General features: G+C 41.1%; 1 protein-coding gene across 2 annotated transcripts; it reads left to right on the top strand.

The window, feature by feature from the left end:
* Positions 1 to 5,043: 5,043 nt before the first annotated feature.
* On the top strand, positions 5,044 to 13,804 carry LOC133267174 (protein NDNF-like). Of its 2 annotated transcripts, none has more exons than XM_061449256.1 (4): positions 5,044 to 5,521; positions 7,658 to 7,853; positions 10,635 to 10,768; positions 11,763 to 13,804. In XM_061449256.1, the coding sequence occupies exons 2-4, from the start codon at positions 7,666 to 7,668 to the stop codon at positions 13,112 to 13,114; spliced, it is 1,674 nt and encodes a 557-aa protein (XP_061305240.1). In that variant the 5' UTR covers positions 5,044 to 5,521; positions 7,658 to 7,665; the 3' UTR covers positions 13,115 to 13,804. The 2 variants fall into 2 exon arrangements, with proteins under 2 accessions (XP_061305240.1, XP_061305248.1); XM_061449264.1 differs by lacking the exon at positions 5,044 to 5,521 and adding an exon at positions 5,725 to 5,807.
* Positions 13,805 to 14,144: the final 340 nt, after the last annotated feature.

Here is a 14,144-nt window from a genome sequence, read left to right as displayed (position 1 = left end):
ATTCCCCTGGGTATGTGAAGGAAGGAGGGCTCCAAGGAGCCCAAGAGGAAAATGAAATGCTGTAAGTGAAACCAGCATCCTCAAGATGAAAGGCCTCTTGATAAGATTGAGGGTGTTTTTAAAAAGCTTACAGAGTAGCACAGGATCAGAGAGTCTCTCTCCAGATGCATGGAATTTCACAAGCAAGAGTCTGGCTGCTCAGCATTCCCTTCCCCTAACTTGTCACTGAAAGGAGTTAAACTGGCACTTGAGAACTTCCACCGTAAGAAACACTTGGATGCTTGTCCACCAGGGTGGATTAATTCTGCTTATATGAGCTTAATCATTTGGCATATGAAACAAGCAACACTGTAGCTAAAACCAAAATATAGGATTACACTACTAAAATGGCACACTGATTGCACACAATGCCACTTCTTTCCTTTCTGGGACTTTCTTAACTGAGATAATCAATAACTTTTAATTAAGCTGAAAACCTCACCTTATTGCTCCATACCTGCCTAAACTGTTATGCTGCTTTGATGCCTTGGAGGGAATTTTGTAGGTGTTTTCTAAGGCATTTTTTAACAGGACTTAACCTAAAATCCTGAAAGCCTAGGGGTATAGTAAAAGGAAAAGGAAATGAAAATAGCAGCTCAGGACCTTCAATATGTTTTCCTCTTTAATTCATAAAGAAGCTGTTAGTGTAATACTGTCTCCTGGCTGGGGACTTGAAGATTTTTCTGTTGCACTGAATGTACACTTATGGAGGAAAAAAAATCTGTCATTAAAAAAAATTAATTTTCCTGTAAGTTCAATATATTAACCTCAGAAGCAATCACTTATATCCCACGAGATCAGAGCTTTGCACAGGAAATCTCCCCTACATCACATCTATTATTTCTTGACAGACTTCCTAATTCTTAAAAACATGGAATACAGAAATAGTGAAAGGTACTCATGTGTCCATAATGTCTCTACATTGTTGATTGCTAGAAGACCCTTCAAGTCTATCTTTAATTTCAACAGCATGAAAGAAAGGTAATCTTTAAGTGTAAAGGTGCCAGTGTCTGATCATGGAGAGGGACTGCTAAGCAAGAAACTCATGTAATTTTAGTAGATATAGCAATTACCACAATAATTCCCTGGAGAACTTCTCAGCATAGACATGCCATACCTGGGGCTATGGATCCAAAATGTAGAAGACCACTGACTTTTTACCCTATAAAACCAATAAGTGCTGCCAGGACAACCACCAGCTTCCAAAACAACCTATTCCTATACTCTCACCTGAATATATGCCGCAGGAAAATTTCAAGTCTGCTTTGGACTTATAAGCAATTCGCTGTCTCTCCTGCTTATTAATGCCTCTGAATAGGAACAGACTAGGGCTTTTCTTATCAGACAGTCCTTTGAGTGCTTGTGCATTGCCAGGATTTGACAAAACCTGGAAGAAATAGAAGCAGCTGCCCCACTACAGTACCCTCAATAGGTTTTAAGTGCCAGACTTTAGCTTAGACTTGTCTTTCACAGCTTCAAAGGAAAGTGTGATTCTTTCTGGAGCCCAGCTGTGTGTCTAAGAAGATGTTTTTTTGCGCAGTAATACTAACCAGAAGTATGTGAACTTCTCAAGGACAGCTAGCTCCAGTTGCTGTCAAGAAACGATTCAATCACTCCATTTGGGAGAGGATTTTTACAGAAATCTACTCCCACCTTCTCATAGACATAAGGACAAGTCAGAAGTTAGATTCTTTTGCCAAGAGGAAAATATTGTAACTTACAGCCATGAAAAATACAAAAAGTATTTGGATGCTGTAATTCCCCCTGCAGATCTGACATGGAACACATTTTCAAGACGTCAAACATCCATAGCCACTTCCACCCAGGGCTATGAAGATAGTTTATAAAAGCTAGTTAGTTAAAAAGGTATTTTGCAGGCAGAAAGATTAACAATTTCAATTCAGTTATTCATATGATATAAGTGTGCATGTGTAAAAGACAGAAAAGCAGAATATGACTTGCCTCATAACTGAAATATTATATTTCTGTTTCCCCATGCATTTTTAATGTGCTTACAGAGTTTCATGGGCCAGAACTCCCTGGGCAGGGCTGGGAGTGCAGGAAAGTTGTCTGTGTTTGAGTAATTGCAGTTACAGCCAGGGCCTGATCCAGCTGGGTGGTGGATGGGAAGACTGCACAGTGCTGTTACTGCTCTCTTATGTGTCATACTAATCGGAGGGACTGGAGCTCTCTTCGCCCTTCACATAGATACAATTTCTTGATGAAGGTGACCTTACCATCTCAAGGTTGCCAGGTCAGGGGAACTGCCTCATCAGAAATGTGGTCAACTTTTTGCATCCCCCCTACCAAGTACAAAGCAGTGTGATACAGTTATCAGAGAACTGTGTGGGGCAAGCCAGGACCAGCTGCACAGCTCATAGAGGCACTCGGAGCATCTTTTTGTAAGGCATGCTGTGAAAGGAGCAGCCAAATGCTGCAAGCAGAGAGTGCTGTGGGACACTGTGCTGTCAGGAGTGCTGTCAGGACCATGGAATGCTCCTCTGACTTGCAGAATCCCTCACCTGAATACAGAAACTGGGACTGCAGTTCCAGAAGAACACATATCTGAATTGTCTTAGAGAGCTTCAAGCTAAATCCTTGATGGTTTGACTTCTTGCTGCCATTTCAACAAAGCTCCTTTGTTTTCAGACTTACTGATCTTTTAGCAGAGCAACTACATAACAGAATATAAACCAAACCTCTAGTGACAAAGGTGGTCATCTCTTGCATTTATGAAAGGTGTTGATGGCCAGCAGGGCTGGGACAAAAATAATATCTCCTGAAGTCACTGACTGAGCTCTGAAGTGCAGCAGAGCCTATTCATTACAGATTACAGTTTTCTAGTGAAAAGTCTGCTGTATCAATTTTGTGCCAAACCGAGGGTTTGATATATCCCTGTTGTAACTCCAGTGAGTTCATTCAAGCTATATGAGTCATGAATTTAGCTCTTAACTTGCTCCATAGAGAATATTGTTTTTTCCTTTGATACTACTTCAGTGGAACTCTAAATTTATGAACAAGCATCCTGCTCCAGCAAAGCCTGTAAACACACAAGTGGGAAGTATGTGACAAACTATTGTGAGAAGAACTGGACTACTTCCATACTTAAACCATCTTGTCAGCCTCTTTCACCTGACAGCCTTGCTCATAGTTTACTCAGCAGGAGACAGAGTGCTTCTCCAAACATTTGGAGTAATGTAACTGAAATGATGGCCAACAGAAAGACTCCCGTTGCCTTCCCTAGAAGCTGAATTAGCTGAATTATGCCCTGGGAAATGGCTTGTCTTGATGTCAGTGGAGAGTTTCAGGGAGAATGAGGCACTGAGTACATCCATTCTCTAAAAAATGTGTCCACTGTGTCCATATTGACTAGGGATTTTACCAAACACGAGTGACATCTGCTCCTGAGCCCTAGCCAAAGATCTACTTTACAACACTGCTTACTTCCACCCACAGATCCCTCCAAATCTCAGAAAATCACACTGTAGTCCCTGCACTTGTGTTACCACCAATATCTTTTCTCTCATGCCCTGGTTTTAGTACACATTTTGGAAGCATCCTCTTCCGCCCTACATTTCCTTCCATCCAGGCCTGCTCTGGGAATTTACTGGACTTTACAGCACTTTTTCTCATGCTTCTCTTCTATTAGGAGAATCGTTTGCTTTTGGCTAGGTGCTTATATTTTCATTAGTTTCTATGTCTGTTACTCAGACACTACCTGTTCTGGACTTCACACCAGAATGACAGTTTAGCTGAAAGACCCTATTTGCTTACTACCCTACTTTCCCTAGTTGTCAGGCAAACATCTTGAAGTGTCCCTTCCTATCCTCACAGTGCCAACACTGTGACCGTACAGTGCCTGTATCAAAGCTCCCACACACTGTCCATTTTTAAAAAGCCCAATTGCTCAGCAAAGCTTTCCTGCAAACATTTTTAGCAGGTGTTTGGTGAACAAAATCATAATTACTCCTGCCATCTTCTGCAATGAGAGAAACAGTGCAAATATTTCTCCTCATTACATTAGCTGAGGAGAAAATTTACATTTTCATTAAAATCCGCTATGTAGAATCTGTTGAAGCCTCTTTCTACTTCTTCCTCACCTGCCCCTCTTCTTAGCAAGCTTTTCACCTCAGGAAATCTTACATAATACATCTCCAAATTCAGGGAGACAACAGCAACGGGATACTGCAATTCACTCAAACACTGAACAAGAGACTCTTGTTAAAAGCCCAGCCTCTCTCACATACTCTGTCTTTGCCCCCTGCAAAGTATCTGAATAGAAGCTCATGCAGCTTTCTGGGGCTTGCCTTTCTAAGCAGACTTGAGGCTGAGTAGACATCGCAACAGGGATGATCTCAGGGCTTCTTTCATGACATCTCAGGCCAAGAAGTACAAGCAGCACGTGAACCCTGGCCATACACCATTCTCATTCAGCAGGAGCAGGCCTTTTCAGGACCATGGCTTATTACAACTGCTTTGTAACCCCAATTGTTTGCACTTGCTGTGAGCCATTTCCCATGCACACTTTTCGTGCCTGCTCCCTCAACCACAATACATTCACACCAGAAATACTGCCCCAGCCCATACGCTTTTGGAGTTTCTTTCTTACACAGCCTCTGCAAGCCAAGAAATCTGCTCAGCTCTATTCAGTAGGTTCCTGTCAGTCTTCAAAAAGTCACTAATTCCAGTCTGCTTAAAAAATGCCGAGCATTCCCTCCTTTGCAGCTTTTCAGCCTTTCCGTCTTTCTGTAAGCCAGCCAGCACCTGTTGGACCATAAAAGACACACCAGAAACACAATACACCTGAAACTACCAGAAACTTCTGCAATGCTGTGAGTGAGGAGATCTCATGGCTCCATGGAAGGGCCATCAAGCTGCTAATGCAGCACTAGTTTTCTGGAGGAGACTAGTGTGCCCCTGGCTGGTTCGTATTAAGGGCAAACAAGGGTTAACAGTGTTTGCTCTTTCCATCTCACCCCCTCCTCCTTTCTGCGCATTTCTGTCAAAGACCTGCTCTCTGGCCAGCCACCACTGGGATTAGGCTGCTCTAACAGTCTGGCTGACACTCTGTGCAGGAATAAAGTCCTGCTGTCTGGAGGCAGCACACTTGAACCTGCTTCACAGCCCTCCACAAGGAACTCTAGAACTGAAAAGGCAGAAATCAGGACTTTGAAGTTTTCAAATTTACACAAGTTTAAAATACCCTTTTAAAACACCCAACATAAGATAATACCAAAACTCTGTGTTGTTGGGTTGGTTTTTTTTCTGTTTTCTTTTCTTTTCTTGAAAAGCTGTAAGCATTTTAGTCACTATGTCTGCTCAGGAGCCATATGGAAAAATCAGTTCTGTCCTGTTAAACTGGTTGCACAGTTTTGGTTTTCATCTGCCTACAGAGATCTGAAAAGTCTATGTTGTTTTATTTCATACTTTTTCAGCAAAGAAAGAGAGCAGTCTGGGTATCATCTGGCCAGGAATACAATAGGTAAGCACAGCTTTTTTTTATGTAGCATATTTCCAAGTGTCTGAGAGTAAACTGTTTGTGTAATTGAGTGAAATCAGCCTTTAGGATGATGTTCTCTTTGGGATAAGCTGATTATAGGTTGGTTGCTTGCTTGGCTTGTTTGTTTTCCTGGTCAAGAAAAGCTGAGCAGCTGTGATATCAGCGCGGTTTGCAAGATCCTGTTGTCATTTAAGCAGCAGAAAGGCTTTTTTTTTTTTTTTTTGAATCCTCTCTGAAGCACGGAGCAACTCAGATTCCACTGTCAAAGGTAAAACAAAATATTTGGGGTTATATTTTGAATCTGTAAGCTGTAATTAGACTACAAAAATAACAAAGTGGCAAAGTGACTCAGAGTTGTAAGTAAAGCTCTTTTATAAGAACATTAAAAATGGAATTGATATAGTAATGTTAACTATTCTTTCAACTTGTTCAGATGGTTGTTTAATCTTGCATTTAGCCAGGGGATAAAAACATTACAATGAGGAAGATAATATCTTAACTTTATTAGGATGTCAAGTATTGAGACTTAGATAACCTGGTAGCGCTAATTTCAATAATAATCTCCCTGATACTAAAGATGTGATTTACTTTGGGAATCACAGATGAAAACAAATCCTGTGAGCAAAATCTTCAGATGTATTCAATGCTATGTTTAAATGTACATGTTTGAAATATTTATAAAAGAACTGGTCCTTTTATAAAATCACTTTAATTGTTATGGACAGCAGATCTGCTGAATTGTAGATATTTTGACTACCTAAGATCTTCTGCACATTTGCAGGCATAATGAGGAAAGGGCTGAGCTCAGAAACGAATAAAACTTACAAAGGATTGAGACTTTGTCTTTAATGTTCTCCTCTATCATTAACCAATAATCAGATTTAAACAGGATCTTTACTGCTTGCTGCTTGTAAGATGCCATGAGCTACTTTTTCCTCAAAAAAAGGATCTTGCTCACAGAGCTCCCTCTGCTTTCCAAATCCCTGAGCTACAGCTTGGCACCTGTGTTAAACGTCTATGCCTTTCTTCTCGCCTTTCCACTTTTGCACCTTACTCGCTTTCTGGAACTAGATGTGGCAGACAAAAAAGTTGTAAGGATAATAAATAATCTCACATAGTAGTGTACTGTGAAAATTTCTTGTCCTAACTGTCCTAACTATTGTGTAGCTCTGTGCAAAGTACACAGCAGTTTAAATAATGACAGCTGTGATGGTAGATGTAATGACAGAGATGATTTTTGAGACTGTGTACATTTCCTTCATAGATACAAAGCTGATAATAAAACCTCCTGTCAAAAGGAAGGGGCATACATGCTTTTTTAAATAAAATATCTCTTAACAGAGTGAATACAATAGAGCTGCTGTAGTTTCAGTGAGCAGCAAATGTTTAGATGGGCTGGAAGTGATGCAGGTGGGAAAGGCAAAACAAAAACCTCTAAATGATTTATCCAGCTGCCCTACAGCAATAAAGTCTTCTTTTACATGAGAAGAAGAGCTTAAAATATCCTAAATATCAGTTTAGGGATTCTTATCCAGGATTCTCCATTTTTCACCAAACAGTATCTTACACTGCTCTGAGTAAGTTATGTTGATCCCCCTCTCTATGCATACCTACAGTCACAATGGATGAAAAAAAAATAAATAATCTCTGACAGAACAGCAGAAGCAGTGTTTGGGATATAGCGACCTCCTTTGAGTTTGAAAGTGACAGTTCCATTACAAATAACCCAGCCTTGAAATTTAGCAAATTCATTTGTAATTCAACATTATAAGCTAGGAAAAATATTTTAAATTTAATTCTTCACTCATTTTGTTAGCAGTGAAAGTAATTTTATAACTGTCATGTAATATTGCACTTGTGCTATATTGACTATATCTCTCTGTAATAAAAAACTTCATAGAAGCTTATGACATCAAATTTTCGCAGAGAAATTCTTTAAGAAATGTTTCTTTGCAAACTTCAAGCAATTTGGCAAACTGAAGACCGGCACTGTTTGTGTGTCTGGCTTGCTGTAATTATGATTCATAGCAAGAAAAGAACAGAAAGAGAGGGTCACTGGTTATTTTCACTGCTTCCAAGTCAGCCGTTTCCATTCACTTTTGCCATTTCACTTTGCAGTACTGAAGATGTTCTGGTTCTGGTTTTATCAGCCTCTCCACCTTCTCATGGTGGCTTGTTTGTGTCATTCCATAAAAGCACCCACCACCAGCTCCCACCAGAGCTTCAACACCAATCTCTTCAATTTCTACCACTCCCTGATACTTGCTGATGGTAAGGAAACTACAGTTCACCTGCTGAAGGACATACCTAAGAGGTAAGATCAAATCAATCACTTCTAGTCTCAGATACTTCTTATGACACTGATAGCTGCATGCTACCAGTACAAGAATTGCTCTGCACGTGCAAAGCTCTATCGGTGTACACTGAATTTCCAGAGAAATGCTCCACTGCTGTCATGCTTAAGTGTCATCCCATTGCCCAGAATCTGGAACGAGCCTCTGAGATGAAGTTTAGGTGCATGTACGCATTTCAGGCAGGTTTTTATGGTGTTTGTCAGAGCAGTAGCAGAGCTGACACAAAGTGAGCGGGCTCCAGCAGTAAACAGTTGTATCACAAACAGCCTGGCTTCAGAACTGCAGACATATCAGTAGTTATACGTTCACTGTAAAATACAGTAATTTTACCTAGCAAATTAACTATCCCCAAAATCAGTAGAATATCTGCCCAGGCTTCTTACTAAAAAACGTCTGCCAATGTCCTGTATGCTGGAAATGTTTAGTTGAATGGCACTAAAGCTTGCTAAAATCAAAAGAGTTTTGCATGCAGACATTCCACAGATTCTTCACTTCCCCAAAATACCTACAATGTTTTCTGCCATATCTAGATATGTAGATGATCCAGATATTACAACTGGCACTGCATCTTGGGTAGCAAAGACCAATTTGCTTGTTTGGGAAGACACACACTTCAAGTGGTTTAATCAGACTCCGTTTTGGACAGTGACCAACATGTACAGATCCACACCCAAGTGGAGTGGCCATGGAGCAGAGGGTGAGCCAGATGGTTCAGTCTTGATATGCATTGCGCAGAAAGAAACCAGAACATGACACATGTTATATAATGTGACAATGCTCACCAGAGCAAAACTAGGAGCTCTCCTTGTTAAAAGAAAGTGAGTATTGAAATCTCAAAGAAAAGTTAATTTCACTGTGCTCTTGTGGCATAACATTAAGATTGAAATCAGGAAGCCAAACCCCCTTCAGTTTAGCATGATCAGGTAAGGACCTTATGAACCCCAGAGCCACCCAAACAGGAAACCCAGAGATGACAAGTTTGGGCTTAAAGTAAAAGACTCAAGAATGTGAAACTGTTTCCAGTGAAGCTTGACTGTGGCCCAGTAGCCATACCCTGAAAGTAAGCCAGACCTCAAGGCTCACGTGATCTGTCCATAATGACTAGGCTTGTCTCACTGCCGAATAAAACCCCTTGAATTGCCTTCATTTAACTGCAGAGTGAGTGACACAAGTGGAAACATTTCTGTGTCTGTATACAGTCCACATACACCAAAACAACAGAAATAAACAGAAAACCAAAGGAATGAGGCAGGAGGCTGGAATCAAAACCTAAGAGTAGACAGATGTCGCTTTGTACTGCTTACACGCAGCAGCTTCTGTCATGAAGGCAAGTAGTTTAGGACTGGCCTGTTCCAAAACTGCCATTGATGTCTGATAATGTTCAGGACTGGCTAAAACCATTCTGTTACACCCACTTTATCTGATACCCAGGAAGATCCAAGTATGTAAGCACATATGAGGGAAGATAGGCTCTAAGAGGTTTCACTGAACTCCAGTAAGGAAATCCTGGGGAAAAGCACACCAAATTCCCCAGAGTTAGCCAGCTGGTAGTTATCTAAAAGGTATACAGTTTAATCATATCCACCATCCAAAATAACCAGGTAAGTACTGAAATAATATATATAATATATAGAATCATAGAATTGTTAGGGTTGGAAAGGACCTTAAGATCATGTAGTTCCAACCCCCCTGTCATGGGCAGGGACACCTCACACTAAACCATGTCACCCGAGGCTTCATCCAACCTGGCCTTGAACACTGCCAGGGATGGAGCATTCACAACCTCCCTGGGCAACCCATTCCAGTGCCTCACCACCCTTACAGTAAATACCTTCTTCTTTATATCCAATCTAAACTTCCCCTGCTTCAGTTTGAACCCGTTACCCCTTGTCCTGTCACTACAGTCCTTAATGAAGAGTCCCTTCCCAGCATCCCTATAGGCCCCCTTCAGATACTGGAAGGCTGCTATGAGGTCTCCACACAGCCTTCTCTTCTCCAGGCTGAACAGCCCCAACTTCCTCAGCCTGTCTTCATACAGGAGGTGCTCCAGTCCCCTGATCATCCTCGTGGCCCTCCTCTGGACTTGTTCCAACACTTCCATGTCCTTTGTATGTTGAGGACACCAGAACTGCACATAATATTCCAGGTGAGGTCTCATGAGAGCAGAGTAGAGGGGCAGGGTCGCCTCCTTTGACCTGCTGGTCGCGCTCCTTTTGATGCAGCCCAGGATACCGTTGGCTTTCTGGGCTGCAAGCGCACACTGAAGCTGGCTCATGTTCATTTTCTCATTGACCAACACCCCCAAGTCCTTCTCTGCATGGCTGCTCTGAATCTCTTCTCTGCCCAACCTGTAGCTGTGCCTGGGATTGCTCCGACCCAGGTGTAGGACCTTGCACTTGTCATGGTTAAACTTCATAAGGCTGGCATCAGCCCACTTTACAAGCATGTCAAGGTCCCTCTGGAATACAATAATATATCTTAAAGTGGGAAAAATATTGCCTATGGCAAGTGGATAAATATTTCAGCAAATATTTATGGATTAGAAGAAAGCCCACACTAAGTATTCTTCCCACAGTTGAAGATTTCAGACATTCATCATCCCCTTGTGTTGATGAACCTCAAGTGACAAGTAATTTCTACCTACAGTGGAGTGACCCACACCAGAATGGCTGATTCCAAGGAGTCTCAAGTAGACTTGAATTTCCTAACACTTTCCCTCTGGTTTTAATCTACATTTACAGGTATTACTTTGCTTTGGAGGAAGGCAGAGCTCTTGAACCTTTCACAATAACCGTGACCCCCTGTGATGTTCCCATCGAATGGAGCATACTTGTGCACAAGGCTTCAGCAAGTTTCCTTGGAAAAGCAGAACGAGGTAAGACCTTCAGTCTGCCTAAGGAGAGACAAAGAAAGCGTAAGCTATTCTTAAGGAGTTGTGTTACAGGAAATTCCCTGAAAGCTTAAACAACTCATGCTTTCTTCTCCTGTGAACTGACATGGGCTGAAGAGGACATCTCTGTCTCCATGAGTAAAGCATGGGGGGCCCATGGGATTTTGCAGTCGAGTCAAGTAAATTAAGGATTAAATGCCAAAGTCTAAGATTAATATTTGGGAGAAACCCTGTGTCTTCAGGGCTCCACAAAAACAGATCAGCTTCATAAACCATTTGTACTGGCCCAGACTTCCCTTTGCTACCTCAGCTCTTTTTCTGTGGCTCAGGCCACTTCAACCTATCATTTTGCTCCCTACAGCAATGCAGAGAAGATTTGGCTGTTTATTTTTTTTGGAATGCTATCTACCATGGCACTGGGCATTAAGCTGCCTTTAGCCTAAAAGGAAATTCCATTCTCTTTCATGATTTTTTGAATTAACTTTTCAAACTAAAATCTGAAAGCTACCCTTAACAAGTTCTTACCTGTCAGGCAGGTACACCTTACTGAGGAGTTCAAATACGTTCCTTTGAAGTGATAAGTTTTCCTTCTTCACAAGAGATGATGACACAAAACTAAACCAAAGCAACCCCCTTTCACAGAAAGTATGAGTCTCCTTGAAGTAAAGTACATGAAGAGACAGCCATTGGAAGAAGAAAATTATAGGGACATCAGGGACAATGCAAGTCAAGCTTTTGCAAGTTGTGGTTTTATAATTATTGTCCTTTTGAAAACAGAATTCTACAACTGCACTGCTAAAATAAAAGCTATTCAATTTTTATTTTAATAAATTGCTAGTAGCAAAAAGAATTTTTAGTTATAATTGTCTTCAAGAAGAAAATATGATGTTCCCTGACATATGAACAATAGAAGCTATGCAGTGTGCTTCATTTCACATCTGTTTAAAAAAAAAGCTACAAGTCTGCTTTTTGCCTGCAGGTGATCATGGCACACAAGAGGTCTCAATGTTTCAGAAGGCTCCAAGCATGGTGACCACGATTTTTAACTATAAAGGAAATTCTGTAGAGACTTACATGGGTATGTCTTCTCATTCTGCCCTTTATATGCTAGAGTTCTTATCCACTGAGCGAGACACGCACATTACTGTGTACTTAACAACTGACACAACATCTGGGCACCTCTATCCAGAACTTCCAATGGATCCGCGGATAGATGTTATTGGCATTGGGCATACAACTGTGACTCTAACCTGGAAACACAGTCCCTCTGTCTTGCAACATAGAGATAACATTCAGTACTGTCTTCTGGTTAATGAAAAGCACAACTATAAGAGCTTATGTGCTGCTGAGACAGCAATCAGATCCTCTGGAATGAAACTGCCACCTACATTAGCTTTGTCTCTCTCTCCATATCTTCTTGAACCGCAGCAGGTGATGATATTGTCCAAAAGCGAATTGAGCATCATCAACAAAGTGAGTAGTGGGGAAGTCAGGCAGATATGCATGGGTACCAAGAACACTTACACAGTGCCCAATCTCAGCCCCAGCACCCAGTATTACTTTGATGTTTTTGTTGTCAATCTCCTCACAAACGCCAGTGCTGCTTACACTGGGACATTTGCAAGAACCCTGGAAGAACCTGAACCTAAGGTGAGGGAGCTGAAAGATGGGAAAATGATTCAGGTTGTCCTAGATGGGAAAAAGCAGAAATTCTACAGCCTGCAGTACCAGGCAAGGCACAAGAAAATACAATTCACCTTTCAGTTGTGTCGTGGCCAAATACGGGTTCAGATAATTAAGAATGGTAAACCAGTGGCATCGGAAAACATCTCAGGGCTGAGGTATTTCTCACTGAAGGGAAAGCTGCTGGACACATATTTGGTGCAGCTTAGTTCCACAGAGGAGCTTAACTCTTCTGTGAAAGTACAGGTGTCAACCCATTCCCACAAGCCCTTATTCCCACTTCTTCCAGACAGCTTAAAAATCAAGTCCTTCAGTAAACTGAGGACCTGCAACTCTGTCACTATTGCCTGGCTAGGAACACAAGAGAAGAGCAAGTACTGTGTGTACAAGAAAAGGATTGAAGAACATCAGGTCTGGACGGAACTGCAGAGCGCGGACAGGTGCTCTGGGCCTGAATCTCGACCCAAGTCAGAGAAAGTGCTGTGCAAGCATTTCTATGATATAAATCTTCAGCGAGCTGTCACCACAGAGACCATCAAAGGGCTGGATGCAGGGACCCTTTACCTGTTTGATGTATATCTCTTTGGGCCATCTGGCTTCCCCATCAGATATCACAGCAAAATTGTGAAGACCAGAAAAAAATGTTGAAGGTTTTAAAGAAATGTTTTGCAGTGAATGAATGAAGACTATTATCAAAATATATGCCAATCAATGCCATAGCTTGTGCAGTTTAAATTATGCTGACACGCAAAAGATTTAAAGCTGTGAGATTCTAAGGAGGAAACCTCTTGTTTGTCTAGATTATTATGCTTACTTCTGCATCTTCTTTCCTGTTTAAGTTTTTTTTTTTCCTCTCAGCTGACTCATTCAGACATTGAAAACAGACCTGCAAGACAATTCTGTGCACATGGAAATAAAACACCCACAATGACACTCATGAGAAATGGATTGGTTACCTAAAAAGCTTCTGAAATCCAATACAGAAGTGACGGGAAATGCGTCTCAAGAAGCACACATCATTATTTTAAAGTCCCAGAGAGTTTTCTACCTTTTGTAACTGCATCTGCTAATGAGGAACTGAGTGACACCACAGTCAAGCTGCTTTTGAGAAGCTGAACTTCCCCACTGCTTGAACATGGATGGAGACAAAAAAGAAATTAATGAAAAGGAATGGAACTGGTATAGAGCTCCACGCCTTCAGTAAAGCAGGCTGAAATACATCTTCCTCTATCACCTGCATGCTTGCTTGGCTTTCATTTCCATAGAGAAAATGTGGTTGTTTAGAAACAGACAACATTCAGCCCAGGAACTAGCTCTGGATCCAGCTTTCCTGAGAAATATACACACTGCTATGCTGTTGTCCATTGAGGAAAGTAGCATGTAAGGAATCAGGCCACAGAAATGAGGTTTTTATCCATAGTCTCTGATATCAAACCCAGATCTATTACTGTGTGACTCCTGAGTGTAAAATACTCACTTTTTATATCCTTAACCCAGCCTTTATCAATGAATGGTTTTAGTAAAAATTAAATGTGGTTTTGTATTAAATATCATAGAAGGAAAATATTTGTAGTAAAAATCCTGACAAACACTTTTTTCGTTGTCTTTTTTCCTTTATTATCTTCCTCAGATGACAAGAGAGACACTATAAAGAAAATTTGAAAAAAAAAAAAAACAA

This window comes from Pezoporus flaviventris, unplaced genomic scaffold (assembly GCF_033815535.1).
Source record: "Pezoporus flaviventris isolate CSIRO_AGI_PZ_B2104156 unplaced genomic scaffold, CSIRO_AGI_Pfla_v1 ptg000001l, whole genome shotgun sequence".
NCBI classification, from domain to species: Eukaryota; Metazoa; Chordata; class Aves; order Psittaciformes; family Psittacidae; genus Pezoporus; species Pezoporus flaviventris.
The sequence above is the reverse complement of the archived record's forward strand: the minus strand, read 5'-3'. Positions and strand labels throughout refer to the sequence as shown.

Excerpts from the sequence above, each read along its gene's own strand:
- LOC133267174 (XM_061449256.1), top strand. The coding sequence starts at position 7,666 with ATGTTCTGGTTCTGGTTTTATCAGCCTCTCCACCTTCTCATGGTGGCT. Across the intron at positions 7,854-10,634 it reads CTGAAGGACATACCTAAGAG|GTATTACTTTGCTTTGGAGG; the intron begins GTAAGATCAAAT and ends CTACATTTACAG. Across the intron at positions 10,769-11,762 it reads CCTTGGAAAAGCAGAACGAG|GTGATCATGGCACACAAGAG; the intron begins GTAAGACCTTCA and ends TTTTGCCTGCAG.